The sequence below is a fragment of the Protobothrops mucrosquamatus genome, unplaced genomic scaffold (assembly GCF_001527695.2).
Source record: "Protobothrops mucrosquamatus isolate PMUCROS unplaced genomic scaffold, P.Mucros_1.0 scaffold488, whole genome shotgun sequence".
Lineage (NCBI taxonomy): Eukaryota > Metazoa > Chordata > Lepidosauria > Squamata > Viperidae > Protobothrops > Protobothrops mucrosquamatus.
In genome coordinates, this window is record NW_015386807.1 from 336,061 (window position 1) to 355,570 (window position 19,510).

A 19,510-nucleotide genomic window follows, 5' to 3' on the forward strand; every position below is an offset into this window, starting at 1 on the left:
TTCACGTTGACTTTGTTTGTTGGAAACCAGCAGGAAGCCCTTACTTAACAACCTACAATCCTCTCTTAATAATGGCAATAGGGACTGCCTGGATTGCCATTGTTAAGCCATGTGGTCACATAATGTGCTTTACAACCACATTGCTTAGTGACAGAAATTCCAACCCCAGTTATCTTAGTTAAGTGAGGCTACTTGTGTTCTGTTTCAAGGTTTGACATAGTATTCAAAACTGTCAAATTTCAGGTTAGGTTCATGGCTTTTAACAACCTGTAATCATAAAAAATATGGCTATTGTATCTTATGGTACTGACACTCCTTGGCATATAATTCTAAGAAATGTATATTATCCTAAAGCATATCCTCATCTACACCAAAGGAAGGTATCTGCCAGAGCCACTTCCAAATATTTTCTGTCTCTTGTGGGCTTTTTGCCCTTCATTGTCCTGGCAAGGATTTTGCATATCTCTGTCAAGGCCACCTCCCTTACTCACTATAGTGTAGTATTAATTATAATGCATCATTATGTTGCATATGTTGATCTTCATATTGTCTTGCTGTCCCTTTACTTGCACAAATAATTGTTAAATCTCATTAATTTTTGCACTATGTAGTTCTTGATGACAATTCATTGCAGTTCTCAAACTTTGAGGAGCTGCTGTGGCTATCAAGTATGAAAGTTATTTTGTAACTTTGCAAAAGTAAAACAGTAAGGTTTAATTGAAATGGTAGATAAGACAATTCACTTTAAACTTCATGAAAAATTATCCCATGGATGTTCAATGGTGCTGGTTTTTTCTAGCACATCATTACTGTTGGGTTGAATAATCAATTAATTTTTAATTTTTCTTTCACACCTGCAGAAATTAATGAATGTCAATCTAGTCCATGCAAAAATGGTGGAGTCTGCAAAGACCAGCCAGGATCATTTATCTGTCATTGTACTGAAGGCTTCATTGGAACGCATTGTGAAATGGGTAAATAATGAATGAATTAATTAATTAAGTCTAAGAAAGTTCTTAGAACTTCCAATATTACTTGTTACTATCAATGGAAGATAAGCATCCCTGTGTTGTTTGATCTGTCTCATAAATATACTTTATTCAGTATAAATGTTAATTTAATTTACAGGAAAAATCATAGCTATTTAAAGAAGTTATTCTTTTTGGCATTGGAAAGCAGGGTGTTTTTTCTATAATTAGTTTTTTCTATAATTAGCCTTGTAGCTGGTCTGTGCACAGCAGTATAAATTAGAACATATCACTGCTCCAATTCTTAAAAAATGCTGTTTAAAAATTTACAGATTTTATACCTTTTGATAGATATTTTAGATGGCGTGAAGTAGTCACATAATCATCTCACTGATGATTAAGTAATCTGCAGTGATTAGGCTATGTTGAGCCAGCTGTGATGTATTTCTATTACTTTTATATGTTTTTGTACATTTCCACTGTCATGATGCTATTCATTATAGACAGATTGTCATTTCAGATAGTCACCCAAGTGATATATTTCTTAATGAAATAGAAAACCTCGGAAAAGTTCGCTAAAAAAATATATCTGAAATTGCAGTCACCTGGGCCCTTTAAGTATTTTGCCCTTATGTTTTCTTGAATAGATATAATGTTGTCATTATCTGACATAATTTTCCTCCACCAATTTCATGCTTATTAAAGAGAAAATATACAGTGCATTCAAAAAGTATTCTCATTAATCTACACTTTTTAATAAATCTACAGATATTTCTAAAATTCTGTTTTCACTTTGTCATTATGGGGTACTGAGTGTAGATTAATGAGAGAGAAAAAGAATTTCAACAACTGTAGAATCAGGGTACAGCATAAAAAAATTGACAAAAGTGAAGGGGTCTGAATATTTTCTGAATGCACTGTATATTATCTGGATCCAGCCAGGGTGTGTTATTCACTGCATTACAGCAGGCATCTTTATAAAGGGCTATCCACCAGAAGCAGAGTCATCTTCTTAATTCCATGTGACACCTTCCTACAGATATCTGAGTGAGTGTATTTATGTTCCCCAGAAGTGGATGCCTGTAAATCAAATCCATGTCAGAATCGAGGAAGTTGTGAAAATCACAGTGGTTCTTATCTGTGTGTCTGTCCAGAAGGCTTCTTTGGCTATCACTGTGAGTCAGGTAAGGTGACATGAATGCAAGGGCATTTAGTAAACTCAAAGATGCTTACTTTCCAAGACAGTAAAAGGATTAGATAAATACTTTTTAATGAACTTCGTTCTTCCCTTACAAACATTTTCACTTTCATCTGTATAAACTGTGTTTCTCAATGAATTGTTTTGTCCTTCTGTCCTAGTTAGTGATCCCTGTTTCTTCAATCCATGTGGAAATAGAGGCTACTGTCTACAAACTAATGAATCTCACATCTGCACTTGCAAAGTGGGCTATACTGGCAGGAATTGTGAGAAAGGTAATCAAACTCATGCTCATCCTAGAAAATAGTAATTGTATGGATTGAATACATTTTCCTCCTCATTTTTTTCTTCATTTGGGAAGAAAAATTGACATCCATGTCAACAATTTAAATTGCTGGATGGAATTTCATTAGGAAAGTGTCACTGGTTTTAGTATAGATACTGTAATTGCAAAAAACATCTTCTCGTGATGTTTTGTTGATTCTTCTGAGATAGCTGAATTCTATTATTTGACTTTTTGTTTCCCAGTTTTCCTTCCAGGTATATTGTAATGTTGGCCAAGGAAATACGGGAAGGAAAACCTTTTCATTAAAAGGGCACAGTGCTGTTCAGGGGAGGGGAGGTGTTAAAAAAGTCAAGATGATCACAACAGCACAAAGATCCATCTCTTTATATATACATGTTATACTGATGGGCATATATATTGACTGGGACTTTGATTGCATTGCTACAACTGTTGTTGTGACGATTTATACCAGCGGTTCTCAACCTATGGGTCGCGACCCCATTTGGGGTCGATCGACCATTTCACGGGGGTCGCCAAGCAAGGCTGTCCGCCATTTTTTTTCCCTTTTCCGGTGGGTGCCTTACCTCCCTTGAGCTGGGCCAGCTGGTGGTCGGCTTGCTCCGTCTCTGCCGCTTGCCAGCTACGCCTCGGCCGGCGCAGGGGGCGGAACCACGCATGCGTGGCGCTCCCAGGCAGGGAAAGTCCTCGAGTTACGACCGGTTGGGTAGTCCTTAACTTACGGTCGGTTTAGTCCTTGACTTACGACCGGTTTAGTCCTCGACTTACGACCGGTTGGGGGTCGCAGCATTAAAAAGGTTGAGAACCACTGATTTACACAGAGAGAGGGAGAGAGAGAGAGGGAGAGAGAAGAGGCTCCTAGTATGGCAGTAATTTGAAGCAGTCTGTCATGAATTATAACAAATGGCTATTCTCAAACTAGGGTGCCTCCAACATGGCTACATATTCTGGAAGTTGTCTGAAAGAAATTAGGAAGTGGAAAGCCAAACTAACTCATTTAAATGAGTTATATATTTTCTTCCTTCTTTTTGATACGATGAAGAGCTGCTGCCACCAATGTCATTAAAGGTGGAAAAAGTGGAGGAGAATGGGTTGTCAATTTCTTGGCGCCCGCCCAAGGACCTGACTGCCAAACATATGATTGATGGCTACGCCGTGACGTACGTATCCTTCGACGGCTCTTACCGCTGGACTGATTATGTGGACCGAAGTCGTGCTGCCCACCATTTGCGGGCACTAGCCTCCGGCAAAGCCTACAATATTTCTGTCTTTTCAGTCAAACGCAAATCGAATAACAAGAATGATATCAGCAGGCCCATCATGCTCGTCACTCGTACTAGTGAGTAGCTCCTTTAGAGGAATAGCGTTGTGGGTACAGAAATGCCTGGCTGCAGTAGCTAGAATGCCATGCAAGTGTGCTCAAGGATCCTCAAGGCATTTTGCAAGATCCTTAACATATGTAACAGCCTTCCAGAATCTGGCTATTCTCCCTTAGAGTTCCACAGTCTACAACTAGCATGGACAAAGGGCATTTGGTTGGGGAAAGCTGTACAATAAGAATAGTGGGACACCATTCTTTAATTCATAGTAGAAATTTCCTCTATACCAAACTAGCATCATCACATTTAGACATGCTGCTTATCACAAGAATATCAATCTATAACTAGTGGGAAATGAATCGTAGCATAGGAACGAAAGGAAAAATGCTGCATTAATTTTGTCATCTTCTCCAAATATATTACCTTATAATCACAATCTGTAAAAGTCAAAGTTGCAACAAATAATTTGCAATGGCAGTTACAAAACTATAATCAGGCATTACCATGCTCATTGTGCACATTTCTTATATATGATGTAATCTTAGGTTGAATTAGTTCAGATTAATTGCATTTTCAGATAGTGCTTAAAATGCTTCCAACAAAGATTCAACTTGCTGCTGCTTGCTAGCTTGTAATATTTTTATTTCTTTAATTGTAATAAACAAAAAAAACCATTAAAAGAACCTGCATTATCATGCTTGATAATTTATTAGTGTCCTTTGGATATAGAAAGTGAATTAATTTTGATTATTACTCTTAAAGGTATAGAATGTGTGGACAAATTATTTACAAGTTTATATGTGCTTTACTGTTTCATACTTGTCTTTGATGTGGGATTTTTTTTTCAAAGAAGAGTCCTAAAATAAATAACACTGAGAGTGGGAAGAATATTCCAGGTGTATTAAAGAGTAGAATTCCATAGAATGGCAGAGAATAAAATGGTTTAAAGTATTTTAATTGGGTAGGAACAATTGATATGAGCAAAATGACCTCTAGCCTATTAAATGACCTATTAATCTGCAATTTTGCCCTTCTTCTATCCTGGTTTTTAGCAATTCAGTACATTAGGATAAATTAAGTGCAATACCCTTTTTTAATACCCTTTTTAATACCCTTATTAAAAAAAAAGCATGTGAAGCCATAGACAATGAAATATCCTAAGTCAGTGGTGGTGAACCTTTTAGAGACCGAATGCCCAAACTGCAACCCAAAACCCACTTATGTATCATCGGGTGCTGGGTGGGTGTGGCCAAGGGTGGATGTGGCCCATTGGGTCGGCGTGGCCCATTGGGTGGATGTGGCTGTGGTGGTAATGGCAGACTGGGTGGGACTAAAAAGTTCAGTCAATCAATTCCAACTTTGCGAGATCTTTTTTTTTCCCCGAGAAGTTGAAATTGATTGATTGATTGAATCTTTTTTTTTTGCACACAGCAGCGGAGGCTTAAAGCGAAAAGGTTTTATAAAACCCAGCTGAAGGCCTAGGACTGGGGGGATGGCGCGTGTGCCCACAGAGAGGGCTCTGCGTGCCACCTGTGGCACACGTGCCATTGGTTTGCCACCACGGTCCTAGGCAATGCAGCTAAACTTGGGGTTCTTTTTTTAGTCTAGGAAAACAAGAGGAAAGTATTTCTTCCTCAAGTATATGAACTACAGTTCCTGAAAAGAATTGCTCAGAAGGAGGAGCCATAATATTTCTTACTATTTTACAATGGTATCATTACTAATGTTCACAATTAAAGAAGACTTTTGCTTAGATTTCTTCTAAGAATTGGGTGCTGCATGTGACACTTAATAAACTCCCACAGGACCATGCATACGGTATATCCCTTAAACTGTTGAAAGAGCTGGGAGCTTAAGAGAAGACAAATGTCTTTCTGCAGTATTACAAATCTCTAAAAATCTCCAATAGTTCTGTTGGAATTGTATTGAGCTCTAATGATACTTAATGTGAACAAAATTTATTTGCATTGTTATCATACTAACTTACTAGCTTGTATTGATCTCACTAACCTGTATCGATCTTCTACTTAAAACATTTTAAAGGGAAAGGCTTTTTCAAGTTTTATGTGCGCTGCTTTATAGCCGTAATGATACAGATATTTTTCTTATTTATTTTATGGCTGTTGCTATTTCAAAAAGCAGAATAAGAACCAGTTGGATTAATATAGTTGCTATGCCAATGAAATATTTGGGGGACTTATTGTTTATGAGTGATGCAGCTAAAGTTTGAGTATTTTTCTATGGGATTATGCTAGAATATGAATGCATAAGACTTATAAAAGTCACATGGCTTTAGTACATTTGTTCCAGGGACTTCCCTACTAATATGAATTACATAGCACTAAATTAGCTCTGAAGAAAGTTGCTGAATAGATGGTGCTATTGTTCATGGACTTACATTTTCTATGCTCTTATGCTCATGACCGACTGGTGAGAGTATGTGTCCCATTGGTCCCCTCCAGAAGTTTGGAAATTATAATTCTCAGAAAGTCAGGAATACTAGCCCCAATGTAAAGTATCAGGTTGGAAGCAGCAGAACTAGAGCTTGCTATGTAAAGGAATAATTGTGTGTATTCCTGAAGTATCTTTATTAATCAAATTTATGTAGCCTCCCATCTGATGAAAAGTAACTCTGGGTAGTGTACAATAATTAAATAAAAACAATACCGTTAGTCCATGACTTACAATCACAATTGAGCCCAAAATTTCCATTGCTAAGCAAGACAGTTGTTCAATGAGTTTTGTCCCATTTTATGACCTTTCTTGCCACAGTTATGAAGTGAATCACTGCAGTTGTTAAGTTAGTAAGATGGTTGTTAAGTGAATCTGGCTTCTAATTTTTGATCACGTGACCATGGGGATGCTGCAACAGTTGTAAGTGTGAAAAACAGTCATATCACTTTTTTCAGTGCCATTGTAACTTCAGATGGTCACAAAACAAATGGTTGTAACTTGAAGATTATCTGTACATATATTAAAAGCATTTTTTAAAAATATTTAAAAATCAACATTTAAAAATTAGAATTTAATTTTTAAAAAATTAAAATATATAAATCCCAGGCAGAGAAGGATATCTTGCTGCTAGTCTCAAATACAAGCCACAAACAAACTTTCCTGGATACTGGTGTAAATTGCAACTTCATCCTTTCTATGCCATTCACTTTACTTTTTATGGGATGTTTCAGTCCTTTACTCTTTCCCCACTCTTTTTTAACATCTACATGAAGCTGCTGTGTCAGATCATCTGTTGACACGGGGAATGGTATCAGTATGCTAATGATACTTAAATGTACATCTCTACTTTGACTTTACCAGGTGATGCACTCAGTTCTTTTCCATTGCCTGGAGGTTCTAGGAGTTTCATTGAAGGAGATGGGCAATGATATAAATGAAACAAATAGTTACTTGATAACTGAGCGTGTCATAACCTCTTGAGGGAGTCCTTTACTATAGAATAAAATGCTTTCTCTCCAGTACAGATGCAAGATGCCATGTCGTTTACTCCCAAAGGGGGGGGATGCATTTTGTTGCAGAAATCCTGTCAAAATCCCAGAACAACATTTGTCTTAGTAGAAAATAAGAAAAAGGTTTCTGATAGGACTGCTTCTTGAGGAAGATCAAGAGGGTGTGTTGTCAATTGCAGTGAGTTGTAACAATCTCTTGCGCTTCCCTTCTCTCATCTTAACAGGACCTCACCCAGTAGAAGGATTTGAAATAGCCAATGTGACTTCCACAAGCATTACTGTGCAATGGGCTCTTCACAAACTCAAACATGCCACAGTCAGCAAGGTGCGCCTGTCCATATGGCAGCCAGAGGATGTAGAGGATCATGCTGTAGAATTAAACAATACTGTGACCAAATACACATTTTGGTGAGCAAGAAGTAAAAGATATATTGGGGTGGAAGAATGGAGGTAGTGGTAGTAGTCCAGAGAGGTTTTTTGTAACATGGCTAAATAGCTGGCTTGATAGAGCAAAGTTTAGGCCTGGGTAAACAATTTAATGAGAAAAACACTCATATAGATCCACTCCTCAAAGTTCCAGAAGAGTGACTGGAAAATTGGCATAGCTGTTTCAAAGGTTTCCTAAGCTTTTGGGGGCACTATCAGATTATTTCCATAGGCCTAGCTGAGATTAGAGATTAAACAGTTGTATTTCTTGCTTAGACATTTTTTTATGAAGCTTAGGAACCTCAGTGTACAAATGCTTTATCAAGAAATTAGCTCTAAAATTAGTTCTTGAATCCATCATAAAGATGGGAAAAGGAAGAGAAATCAAGAAGACCAAGTGGCAAAAAGAAAAGGTAAATTTATGCTTTCTGAACCCACCTTTATTTACTTAAATTAAATATAACAACTTCTCAAATTAGAAGGACAATTGAAGAACATATGTGGCAGAAAATTGAAGCTGGCAATGATTCAAGTATTTATCTTATATTGAACAGCTGTGTGCATACATCTGACTGGGTTGTTTAACTAAGTTTCTGATTCCTCAATAAGGAATAGTATGTTTTTTTCTCCCCAAATCCTAACCCTCTGATTAAGATTTATTCATCATATTTAATCTTCCATAAGGGACCTACAACCAGGACAGAAGTATCTTATCCAGATGTGGACCTTGAGTGGCCTTAGTAGTGAAGATCATCCCACAGAGAGCTTTGCTACATCTCCTTTTTACGTCTGGACCCGTGAGTTTTATTGAACATTTTCTGCTTACTTTTTGCTTTGCCATTTTGTAATTTATAATTAATAAATTATAATTATTATAATTTGTAATTAAAACAACAGAGCAAAACAGTGGTATAACTGTTTGTAGTCCCCTTGCTGATGCCATGGGAGAGCATCTGACCAAACTTTCCACTGATTCTGATTTGAATTATCATTTATTTATAAAGAAGGAAAGAGAGTTTTTTTTCAATTCTAGTACATTTATTTTCACATATAAAATGACTGAATAAACTGAAAGAGTGAATGACTTACCTTGCATGTCAATGGTATACAGCTGGAATGAACCCTTACTATTCAGCGTGCATGATTTTCTGCTTAATGTTACATTATATCATTAGATTAGCTGATGCAGAAGGATGGTTCAAATATTACTTCATAATTCCATCTGTAATGAATTAAAAATCCATCTCTAGTTTAAACTACTTTGAACATTGTTCCTCCTCTATACTTCTTGTTATGAAGATTAGCAATCAAATAAATGCAATACTTTCATAGTATACATGGGACGCCTTCTTTCCTAAGAATGGAATATAATTGGGGAAGGAGAGAGGATACAAATATACAAGAAGACACAAAGGTAATACAATCACAGGAGCCAGATAACTAGTGAATTCCCAGAAGCTGCTTGCTCATTTATGAAAGCAGAGAAGTGAACCTAGTACTTATTTTGAGGATTCCCCCATTTTCATAACTATTTATTTGATAGGCAGCTGAAAAGAATTCTAATCAAATTTCCTTCTTCTCTCTGAACAGGACCTCTTTCTCCTAGAAACCTCACTGCATCCAGAGTTGCAGCCACCTCTGTCCAGATGACTTGGGAACAGCCCCTCGTGGGCTCAGTGGAAGGCTACATCATCAATGTCAGTACCAGCCAGAGTGTAAAGAGCCGCTATGTCCCCAATGGAAAATTGATTTCCTATACAGTGCGTGACCTGAACCCAGGTCAAAGGTATCGCTTATCTGTGATGGCTGTTCAAAATACCGATCAAGGACAAGTGATGAGTGAGCCTGCCCATCTTTATATTACAGCCTGTAAGTGTAGATCACACGTTTTTCTTCATACTGCTATTGTTGTATGCAGAGGCAGCAGTAGTTTATATCTGTCTATATCCTTCATGCATTCAATGATCAGCTATGTCTATTCTCTATGATAAAAGCAAGATTATTTTTTTTAGCAAAACCTAAGAATCAATGTTTGCATCCTCTTTCCTTTGATGTGCAAATGAAAGGCTTAGATAGCTTGCTTATCCTTTTGATTTAAAGCAAAATCATGCTGATACCAAGGAAGCAAAAATAGTTGTTGGAAATCCATTTTTGAGTATCTTTTTATAAAAAAATAATAATAATTGGGAGGGAAATGGAATAAATCTGGCTGTGACTGCATCCCCAAGGAAAGTTAACATATCTGTCCAAGATTATTTTTATGATGAGGAATGTCACCCTTGCTGAATCTGTTCTATTCTGGGAAGATTTTTATTGGGTAAAATGGCCTTTAAAAAAAAGGCTTAACTCTACCATCTGCACAACATCATAGTTACAATAACATTCACCAGCATACTTTGATATATTTTTTTTCAAGACTGTGGCATACCCTGCTGAAAAGGAGACAGGCCTTGAGTTTTTTACCCAGATTTTTACATTCCATTCATCCAGTTCTGTTATCGTGTCTTGTATTTAGTGCAGAAAGATGGCACCTCTGAAAGACGCTGGAGCCAAACTGTGCATCCGCGGGTGCTGAGAAACAGAGTGCCCTCAGCTTTAATACCAGAATTACATGTGCTTGCTGAGCACTCTATCCCAGAAGACCCTTCACTAACACCCAGGTAAAGAATGAAACTAGATTACAATAATGAAACTAGAATAAAATAAATATAGATGCACAACGTGCTAAGTCTGTGCACATCGTTTCAGCTTTGCAAATGGGAATGTTTCTCTTTTTTTAAAGATTTACAGAACTGGTGGATGGCAGAGGAAGGATCACTACTAAAATCAGCAGCTCTCCAAGTCGATCAGTTTCTGTGAAAGCACGTATGTACTGTTCACCCTCCCTTCTTGGCTTTCTGTTCTGTATCATAGCACAAACTTTCTGGTTAAAATATCATTGCCTGCTTCTTCTAGAACCAGAAGCTCCCATGAAAGTTGAAGAAAATGTGGAGGAATCAACTAGTCGGACCAAACTAGCACTGCAGCTGTCAGAACCTGAGAGTACCAAGAGAGAAAGTATGTTTGAAGAAAGGAGATAGAGATGGTCCAAGATTACCCCCTTGCCTCTCCAACCTTAAGTAATGTTTGATTTGTACTGGATTATCAAGAATCTTAAAAATAGCCAGAATATTACACCCTTCCCTTTGCTTTACCAGGTGAGAGGCAGAATTGTTCCATAAACTTCTGCAAAAATGGCGGGACCTGTGTTGCTGGCTTAGAGTCTTACAATTGTGACTGTACTCCAGGATTCAAAGGCAGATTATGTGAACTAGGTGAGTTAAGAGAATAGTGTGCTTTTCTGAACAATTTTGCCACGTGCTACTAAGAGGGAGAGAAAGAAAAAAAAGGGGGGGGGGTTAATAGGAAACTGCCTGGACATGCAAGTGCTGCTCCTCTTTTTAAAAGGGATGAAAAACTTACATACAGAATTAAAAGTGATGTTTAGCAGTGCACGATAAAAACAGCATAGAAGTTTATCCATAGGCTGGAAGGATATCCTTCAGAGTCGAGTTAAAAATCTGCATGGGGAAATAGAGGAAGAAATAGATTTATGGGCTGTAGGAAAAATATCCTGCCGTACTAAAAAAAAACTCTTTCTGGCCTAGAGAAGACAAGTGCCCATGCCTTTGTCGTAAATATAATGTTCATCAGACTTCGGGAGCTGATAAAGCCATTAATATAGGCCACTAATCCTTGCAAAGTATTGTTGACACGTCAGTCTGCTACATGGCTACGTTTTTCCCCATGAACTGAAAAAAATATATTCTTGGAAGAGGAAGTAGGATTTGCGTAGTTATAGATTCTACATATAGCATCTAATTATGATTGCTACAAATGCATAAGAAAATATTGACCTTGCAAGCTACGTTTTATTCATGAAATCTATTTCTGACCTATAAATGAACATTAAAAATCATACATGGGGTGTACCAGTTTGGGGCATGATTGGAAAGTAATAGTAGATATTGAAAAGATGAAATAAGGTGCGTATATAAACTTACGACAAATCTTGTCTCTTCCCTGACAATTATTTCCCAACTCTGCCCTTTCCTTTGTGTTTTTATATTGTCTATAAATCTGTTTAATGAAATTATGCTAAGAGTAGTCTAGAGAAAGGGGTTGTATTTAAACTAGGTATAATAGACATCAAACATCTTACCTTAGAGTAAGTCACAGTTAATTAAGGAGGCTACTGTGAAGATTATGGAAGTGTTCCAGTCTGATAGAAGTTCAGATTACTCATTTTACAAAATATAGGTCTCCATCTTTTTTAATGGAAAAAAAGAGACTATAGACATAGCTACTAGTTTACATAATTAAGTAGACAGATATATGGATAGAAATTGAGCAAAGGTCAAATTGCTGCAAGCTTGCTTTATGGAGTGGAATTGCTATTTTAGTAGTGCCATTAGGAATAGGAAATATGCCTGCATAGCACAATTTGTAATTGTGTATCTGTGGCCAGAACTGTAACTGGGAGGGAAGGTTGAAGTTTTCATGGCTGTGTTGATTAAAATAATGCATAATTATGATGCTGAGGTTTATTAAAAATTCTAAACTTATGAGAGCCAGTTTAGTGCAGTGATTGAGACATCAGGCTATAAAGCAGACCTTTGTGTCTCTGGGCCAGTCAACATTCAACCCTAGGAAAGAGGTAATGGCAAACTACATCTGAAACACTTTGCCAAGAAAACTGCAGGGACTTGTCCAAGCAGTTTTTGAGAATCAGACATGATTGAACAGAAGAAAAAAAGAACTAAAACATAAGGATGTAAAAAGCACCCAAATTCTTCGTTTGAGATGACATTCACATGCTTTACAAAAGCTGTTCTTGCCTTGTTTGCTACAGAAATTGCCAGGTAATCCCATACAACTCTGTTGGTATAGCATATTTTATTATCCAAGAGCAAACTGCACTAACATACTGTACAATCAAGTTGCATCATGTATTTGTATTATTGGTGTTTTCCCTCTTCATATCTCTTTCAAGATATACTTTTCCCCTCACATAAGAACAGTTTAATTCCTTGGCACTGCTCTAAATAATTTGTCTGATTTGCGCAAAGAAAATTAGATCCAAATATTTATCTCTATTTATTGAAATGTCCTCAGTACATAATGTTTTTCCCCTTCAGCTTGTAAAAAAGTGCCTCAGCCTTGCACTCGGCTATACTCTGAAACGAAACCTTTTCCAGTCTGGGAAAGAGGTGTTTGCCATTATCTGTAAGTATTGTCTTGAGCATTTTTTCCCCTTCACATATCAAAGTTCAGATTTTAGCCTGCTATCCCTGACGCCGTCTGTTTTTTTATTCCAACCCGCCTGTTTGCTTTTTTCCATAGGAGGCCCAGGGAGGAGGAGGGGGGAGACATGTCTTTTACACTGAATTTTAGATTTATACTACAAATAACATTTTTCTGCCTCAAAAATAGCAAAATAGTATTAACTTTCACCAATCGCACCATCAAAAATTGGCAATATGGTTTTGAGGAAACTGCAGGTTGCCTAACTCTGCTGAGGCTTTGGGGGAAATGTGTGAGCCATGTCTTTCTGCTAAGTGGTTTTATTAAGGCACTGGGGGATTGTTACTCTTGCACAGTAAAAAAAAAAAATCCAAGAGATTTAAGCTCTGGGATTTAATTTACAACCCGCACTATACCTCTTTATGGTCAAATTTGCCTTCATTCTTTGATATATGTTTGTTTTCCTATCAGATACAAGAGAGTCTACAAAGTGCATCAGGACATTTGCTATAAGGAGAGTTGTGAGAGTACTGTAACAAATAAGGCACTCAGCAGGTAAAACAAATGTAGTTTTTATAAGCCATCATTTGGGAAGAAATCCTAAGAATGCCTAACCTCCAATTTCTCATAGCACCAATTACAATTTTTAACAGTATGGTGAACACCATACAATCTGGATGCTAATTTATGGGGGACTTCAGCCAATTTGGATATTGTAAGCCAGCTGGTTGACCTTGAGCCAATCACTCTTTCTCACCCCTAGGAAGGAGGTAATGGCAACCCACTTCTGAAAAACCTTGTCAAGAAAACCACAGGGACTTGTTCAAGCAGTCTCCAAGAATCACTTATGAAAGATCCTTAATACTTTAGTCAATACTTTATTTGTTGTTTCTTTGTCCCTTCTTTTGCCTAACACACTGTTGGAATTAAGTAGCATCAGAATAATGAAGTTCTTAGAAATAAGTTACTGTGCAAGATAAGTTGTCATATATTAAAACTTCTCTTATTTCAGAAAACAAATCAACAGGCACTGAAACCCACAGTAAGTATCTTTATTGGGCAATGGATGGGAATGAGGATTCCATTAACTGATATACCACCTAAACCATGGAGTTTAGATACTTGATAAATTAGAGTTCCTTGGACAGGAAGTGTCCGGGCTCATTTTATAATTCCCCATAACTTAAACCATGGGTAAAGCATCATTGACGAGCAAATATTTATATCTCCTTTTTGAAGAACCTCTAAGATATTGATACCTGCCAAACACTAGAAGGAAATTGTATTTATATTCATTGAATGCCACAGAATATCTTGTGAATAGAATGGAATTAGCAAGGCATGCAAATAATGACTGTTTTTTAATTTGAAAAAATCAGGAATAAGAAAATTCATGAGAACATATTCAATATTTATATTTATGTAACATTATATATATTATACATTACATTTATATTTTATGTATTATAGAGCTAAGCAAAACGAGGCTTCATAATATATAGGAATGTGTCTTTTCAAATCATTAAGGCAGCCAAATTATTCATGCAGTTACTCTGGAAGATGCTCCTAGCTGCATGCATGTACCTGTGCAGACAGCTAGGAACAGCTCACAAAGTAGCCATGTGAGTCTTGCAAATGATTCATTGGTTCTGTTTGAAAACAGGTGCTTTGTATGTTCTCTTATATGCTGCAAATCACTTTTAAGGTTTATTCACCCACAGTATGCCTCACCTTTTAAATATATTATATTACAGATTTTATTTCCGCTTCCCGATAAAGAAATGAAAAGTTAGTGCTCATTTGATAATGGCTGGTGGAAAACAGTCTCTCATTTTAAGGTTGTTTCTCAATTCTTAAATGGAAGAGGAAGATTCCCTCCATTAATTCTTCTACTGATGAGTGTCAAGAGTTGTTGTACCAACAGAATTCCTCACCGTGATCCTACTTGCTTTTGGAGTACCAAGGAACTGCCCTCAAGAAACGCTGAATAACAGTGATCTGCTACAGATTTTAATTGCAACGTGAATAGAGAACAAATCCATTTATTAATTTACAATCAAAATGCAAATATTTGGCGTGAAATTGAGAATGATTACATCAGTATCTGCAATACTGAACAATCTAGATTGTCTTCAGCTATATACTTCATCCCAAGGATACCATAGCTTCATCATGTCAGTTGACTGATTTTTTTTTTTAAAGGGGAGAGGAACTTAGCTGGAACAAAGGACTTTCTACCTTTTTTGTTCAAGAGATGTTTGCCATATAGCCCCTTCTCTTCAGCAAGATTATAATAACACTTTCATTTTCAGCTTCTTTTCATCATAGGATTTAATTTCTTTATATAAGTTGAGTAAAAGTTCTTTTGCAAGCTACCGGCAGAACAGTACTCAAGCTTTTCACAGTATTTGAGATTTGGACATATAATCTGATTAATGGACTGCCTCAAATCTGAGTCCTGGGGGAAAAAAGTGTTCTCTTTATAACCTAAAAACAAATCTTATTGCCTCAGAAATTGACCCCCTTGGGGTTTTTGTTGTTGTTGTTCCTTTGCAAAATTAATGTAAATGAAAAATTATCCCATTTTTTTCAGCCAACTCCCTCAATTCCTTACTAACAAATTATTAGCACTTCATAAGTTAGAATAATGAAGAAAAAATTGGCGGCGGCGGCAGCAGCAATAGAGCACGCTACCTGTCTTTTAGAAAAGCCAAACAGACTTTTAGTTGTTCTGCCTTCCAATGCTGTTTATGACAGTTTCTATGCTTTCATAAAGAATTTTCCTGAAAGCCTTAATGTTTAATAGGTAAAGTATTTCCTTTGATATTCTTAAAAGACAAAATTGTGATGCCAATGGGGAAAAAAGACTTTCATCCATCTTCAGTGGTGTTTATTTTGCAAAACACGATGACTAGCCTTCAAAAAAGCCTTACTATTACCTAGCCTTTGTGAACCATATGACTAGTTAAAACTATAAGGTTGTGTTTAAATAGACATATATTGTATTTTATAAAACAATACAACTAGAGAGTCATAGTTTTAAATTACTCTTCTGGCAGGTATTGGATTATTGCTGAAAAGGTGCACCCGTTGCCTGCAAAATAAGTCATGGCAAATTTTAAGAGCTGTAAATATTGTTTATTTAGCATAGAGGAGCATATTGAAAAGGGGATATTTTTCTAATTGGAAAGACAATAATCCTTGCTATTGGCAGAAATACCGTAGCACAAAGTGGTTCCAAAGTTCCTTCAATCTTTTAATATTTTAACTAGTTTTTACTTGTCTTATAACTTTTAAGCTGCCCAGAGTCACCTTGTAGGGTAGATGGGTGGTATAAGAAATAAATAAAATTTAAAAACCTGATAAGTCATCAAGAGATGCTTAGCTGCATTCCTACATAAGTTATTTATGTGTGTTGTGAGTAATGGGTAATACTGTCCATTTGTGATTCTTTTCCCTGATAGGGATGGCACAACACTAAAGGGCTACAAATTAAAAATGTAGAATTACAACTTTTAAAAACCCAATAGTCTTCTGCTACAATCAATGTAGCCAGCAGAAATATTCACACATTCATTTATATTACCTGGTTGAACTGGTGCATTGTTCCCTTTACTTCTGATGTTTAGATGTGCCCTACAGTAACACAACCTGCACACAAGAGAGCCAGCACCAGGCTTAAGAGAATTACTGTGTAAAAACTTAAGATTGTCGCAGAATCTGGGGAAAAATAACCAAATGAGAACTGAGCATGGTCAGCAGAAAATGTGTGTTGGGAAGACTACAAGAGGAAGAAGGAAGTGAAATCCTTGAAATTTTGAACAACTACTTTAGCACTGCAATTACGCTACGTATTTGGCTTATGAGAACCATCTCACCTTTTAACGAGGATATTAAAGTTTCCAAGAATAAAGAGAATGAAGGGGTAGCGCCAAAATATTACGTTTTTCAAAATCCAAAATAAACTTTTAAAATAGTATCTGCAAAAGACAAAGGGTATGAAAGATCTTTATTGCTTGTTCCTTGTTTGTCACAATTTTTCCTAGAGACTGTCTTAAGGCAGAAGAGGACCTTTATCAATCCAGTATTCTGTAATCAGATCAAGGCATATGTAATGCACCAATAAAGTAAAAAGGTTTTATTTTATTAAAGTTACCTTGTTTTTTTTTCATTTTAGACTAAATATATACTTTATTTCAAAATCATTCTGCTTTTTTTTTTTTTTAAGAATGAAAGGATTCCTGGAGTTAGCTATAAAAATTGCATTTAAAAAAACATTTCTTTTCAAATAAGGCTACCATTTAGAAACTTTATTTAAAGCCATATTTATGAATTGATATTTTGAATTTGATTTCCCTACCTGCCTTTTATTTTTTAATCTCATTTAAAAATATTTATTTCTCTATTATCAGAAGTATCCATCAGCTCCCTCCTTCCTATCTTAAAAAGGCAAGCAACTACTACTACTACCAGATAGCAAAAACTTCTAATTGCAAAATTATTCAGAATCAGCTCCATCATCGTTCTCTGAATCTGATAATTCTTCCATTGTTTCCTCCTGTTGCTTCCTCTGCTCTTCTTCATCGGCCAGCAACTTCTTAAAGACCTCATATTCTTCAATTGAAGAGCAGGCTATTTCAGTCACAAAATCCTGTTCAGATGCTCTAATAATTCTTTTCAGTTTGGGATTGACAATTTGGGTCTGTCCTTTCTTATCAGGAGTTTGATAGTGTCCCAAGCGCTCCAAAAAATGTATTCGTTTGTTTATTTCAGCCAGTGATGCTTGGAAGAAACCAGACTGCACTATCTCTGCATGTTTAATTCCCATCCTGAAATAGGCAAACTAAAAAACAGAGATTATTAAGTGAAAGAATAAACACTAACATTGTAGTACAAAGAATGTAAGTCAAGGACACAGTTCAACACAGAAGTACACAGAATTGTGTCTGTTAGTTTCAAGAAGGTTGTGCTCTTAATATATACAGGCACAACTTGCAGCCTGCAAGAAAAAATCTTTCTTTATTCAGGCATGAAATGTGAACAAGAAAATTTGCTCTAGAGCAGGGGTCCCCAACCCCCGGTCTGTGGACCGGTACCGGACCGTGGCATGCCAGCAACCGGTCCAAACAAGCAAAGCCCCATCCATGGGATGCATGCAGCACACAAAATCTTTCTCCACGGAACCAAGCCCTGGTGCCCAAAAGGTTGGGAACCTCTGCTCTAGGGGGTATTGTCACATAAAATATACTTTTATTTTAAATAGAGAATCAATTGGGATGTGAAGGAATTGAAACTGCTATATGTGTTAAAATTCAAGCATTATAATTAGTTATGATAATTGGTGCTAATGGAATTGAAATCTAAGTAACCAATCCATGTTGTGGTAGATTATGGATGAAAAATGGGGGGGGGGCGCTCTGTTTTTTAATTGCAAACTTCCTTTAGCTATATTTTTCTACTATTCCTTAGTATTCCTTACTATTTTCTGTATTTTGCCCCACTATTTTACGGAAAAATCAAGCAAATAACCAGCTTTCTAACTTCCAAGGCATTTGAGTGTTTATGTTCTAAAACTGAAAGGGAATTTGGCAATTTTAATTAAAAAAATGGCTGTGGAAATAAAAATTTGAACAGAGTAAGCCATCCAGGAGAAAATGGGTTATTGTAAAATTTCACAGAATTAGTAAATCATAAACCTGGAAGGAGTCTGAGAACTCATAGGTTCCAACCCCTTTCTCAGTAGAGGATGTGCTAAAGCATTTTAGGTAATCAAGTCTCTATTTGAAGATCTCCAATAGGAAGAATTGTGCCACTCCATGAGCAACTAGTTCCACAAGTATAAAGTCTGATCAAGGCAGAGTAGAGTGGGACAATTACTTCCTGTGATCTGGACTTTATGATTCATGTACCATTTTCAGCAATTGTTAGAAAAAAGGTATAACAATGGAAGGTTCCAATTTTAAAAAAATGACAGAAGGAAAATACAGTTAAAGTTTGGTGAAATCAAAACATTAGGAAGCAAGCTTCCCTAAAATAAGATATGAGGCCAAAGTCTTCAGCATTATATCTTCAAAAGCAAGAAATATAACATAGATTCAATAGATAGATATTTCTCAGAATCCATATAATAGAGTTTAATAAGCAAAAAACAAAGTGCATAGAAACAAAATTTTCTAACAATTATATTATTAGAGACAATATTTTAAAGAGTGGCAAATGCAACTATTAAAAAAAATCACATTCTGAAAACATATTGAAATTTCTTAATATATAAAATCTCTTAATAAAACATATTTATTTTAGAATTGATCAAATTCAGCAATAGAAAAGTGTACCACTTTGTGGAATCTGACATCAGCAAAGTTGTTCTGCAAATACCTGGAATTTGTATTCTACATCATTTAACTCTTCTAAAAGGAGCTCTGGACTTGTTCGTAGAATTTTTGATACTTGTGCCATTGTGAAGAGACATTTTTCTTTAAGGAGATTCTCTAGGGCTTTGATTCTCTTGGGTGGTATTGTAAAAATACTTGGAAAATGTACTGCCA

At 36.3% G+C, this 19,510-nt stretch overlaps 2 protein-coding genes across 2 annotated transcripts in view; one reads left to right on the plus strand and one right to left on the minus strand.

The window, feature by feature from the left end:
* The window catches only part of SNED1 (sushi, nidogen and EGF like domains 1), a 68,949-nt gene extending 55,423 nt beyond the window's left edge, over positions 1-13,526 (plus strand). The window contains exons 19-31 of the mRNA XM_029284280.1: positions 861-974; positions 2,039-2,152; positions 2,328-2,441; positions 3,513-3,809; positions 7,478-7,661; positions 8,364-8,476; positions 9,270-9,548; positions 10,195-10,339; positions 10,462-10,544; positions 10,635-10,736; positions 10,877-10,993; positions 12,857-12,944; positions 13,434-13,526. Coding sequence (XP_029140113.1) covers positions 861-974; positions 2,039-2,152; positions 2,328-2,441; positions 3,513-3,809; positions 7,478-7,661; positions 8,364-8,476; positions 9,270-9,548; positions 10,195-10,339; positions 10,462-10,544; positions 10,635-10,736; positions 10,877-10,993; positions 12,857-12,944; positions 13,434-13,521 — 1,838 coding nt within the window. The 3' untranslated portion in view covers positions 13,522-13,526. The remainder of the gene's footprint in view (positions 1-860; positions 975-2,038; positions 2,153-2,327; positions 2,442-3,512; positions 3,810-7,477; positions 7,662-8,363; positions 8,477-9,269; positions 9,549-10,194; positions 10,340-10,461; positions 10,545-10,634; positions 10,737-10,876; positions 10,994-12,856; positions 12,945-13,433) is intronic.
* A 3,428-nt stretch (positions 13,527-16,954) lies between these two features.
* On the minus strand, positions 16,955-19,510 carry MTERF4 (mitochondrial transcription termination factor 4; the record flags this gene model as incomplete). Its single annotated transcript, XM_015816734.1, is given in 2 exon segments — positions 16,955-17,805; positions 19,341-19,510. Coding segments are annotated over 2 exon segments (515 nt in total), but the record flags the coding sequence as incomplete, so codon positions are not given.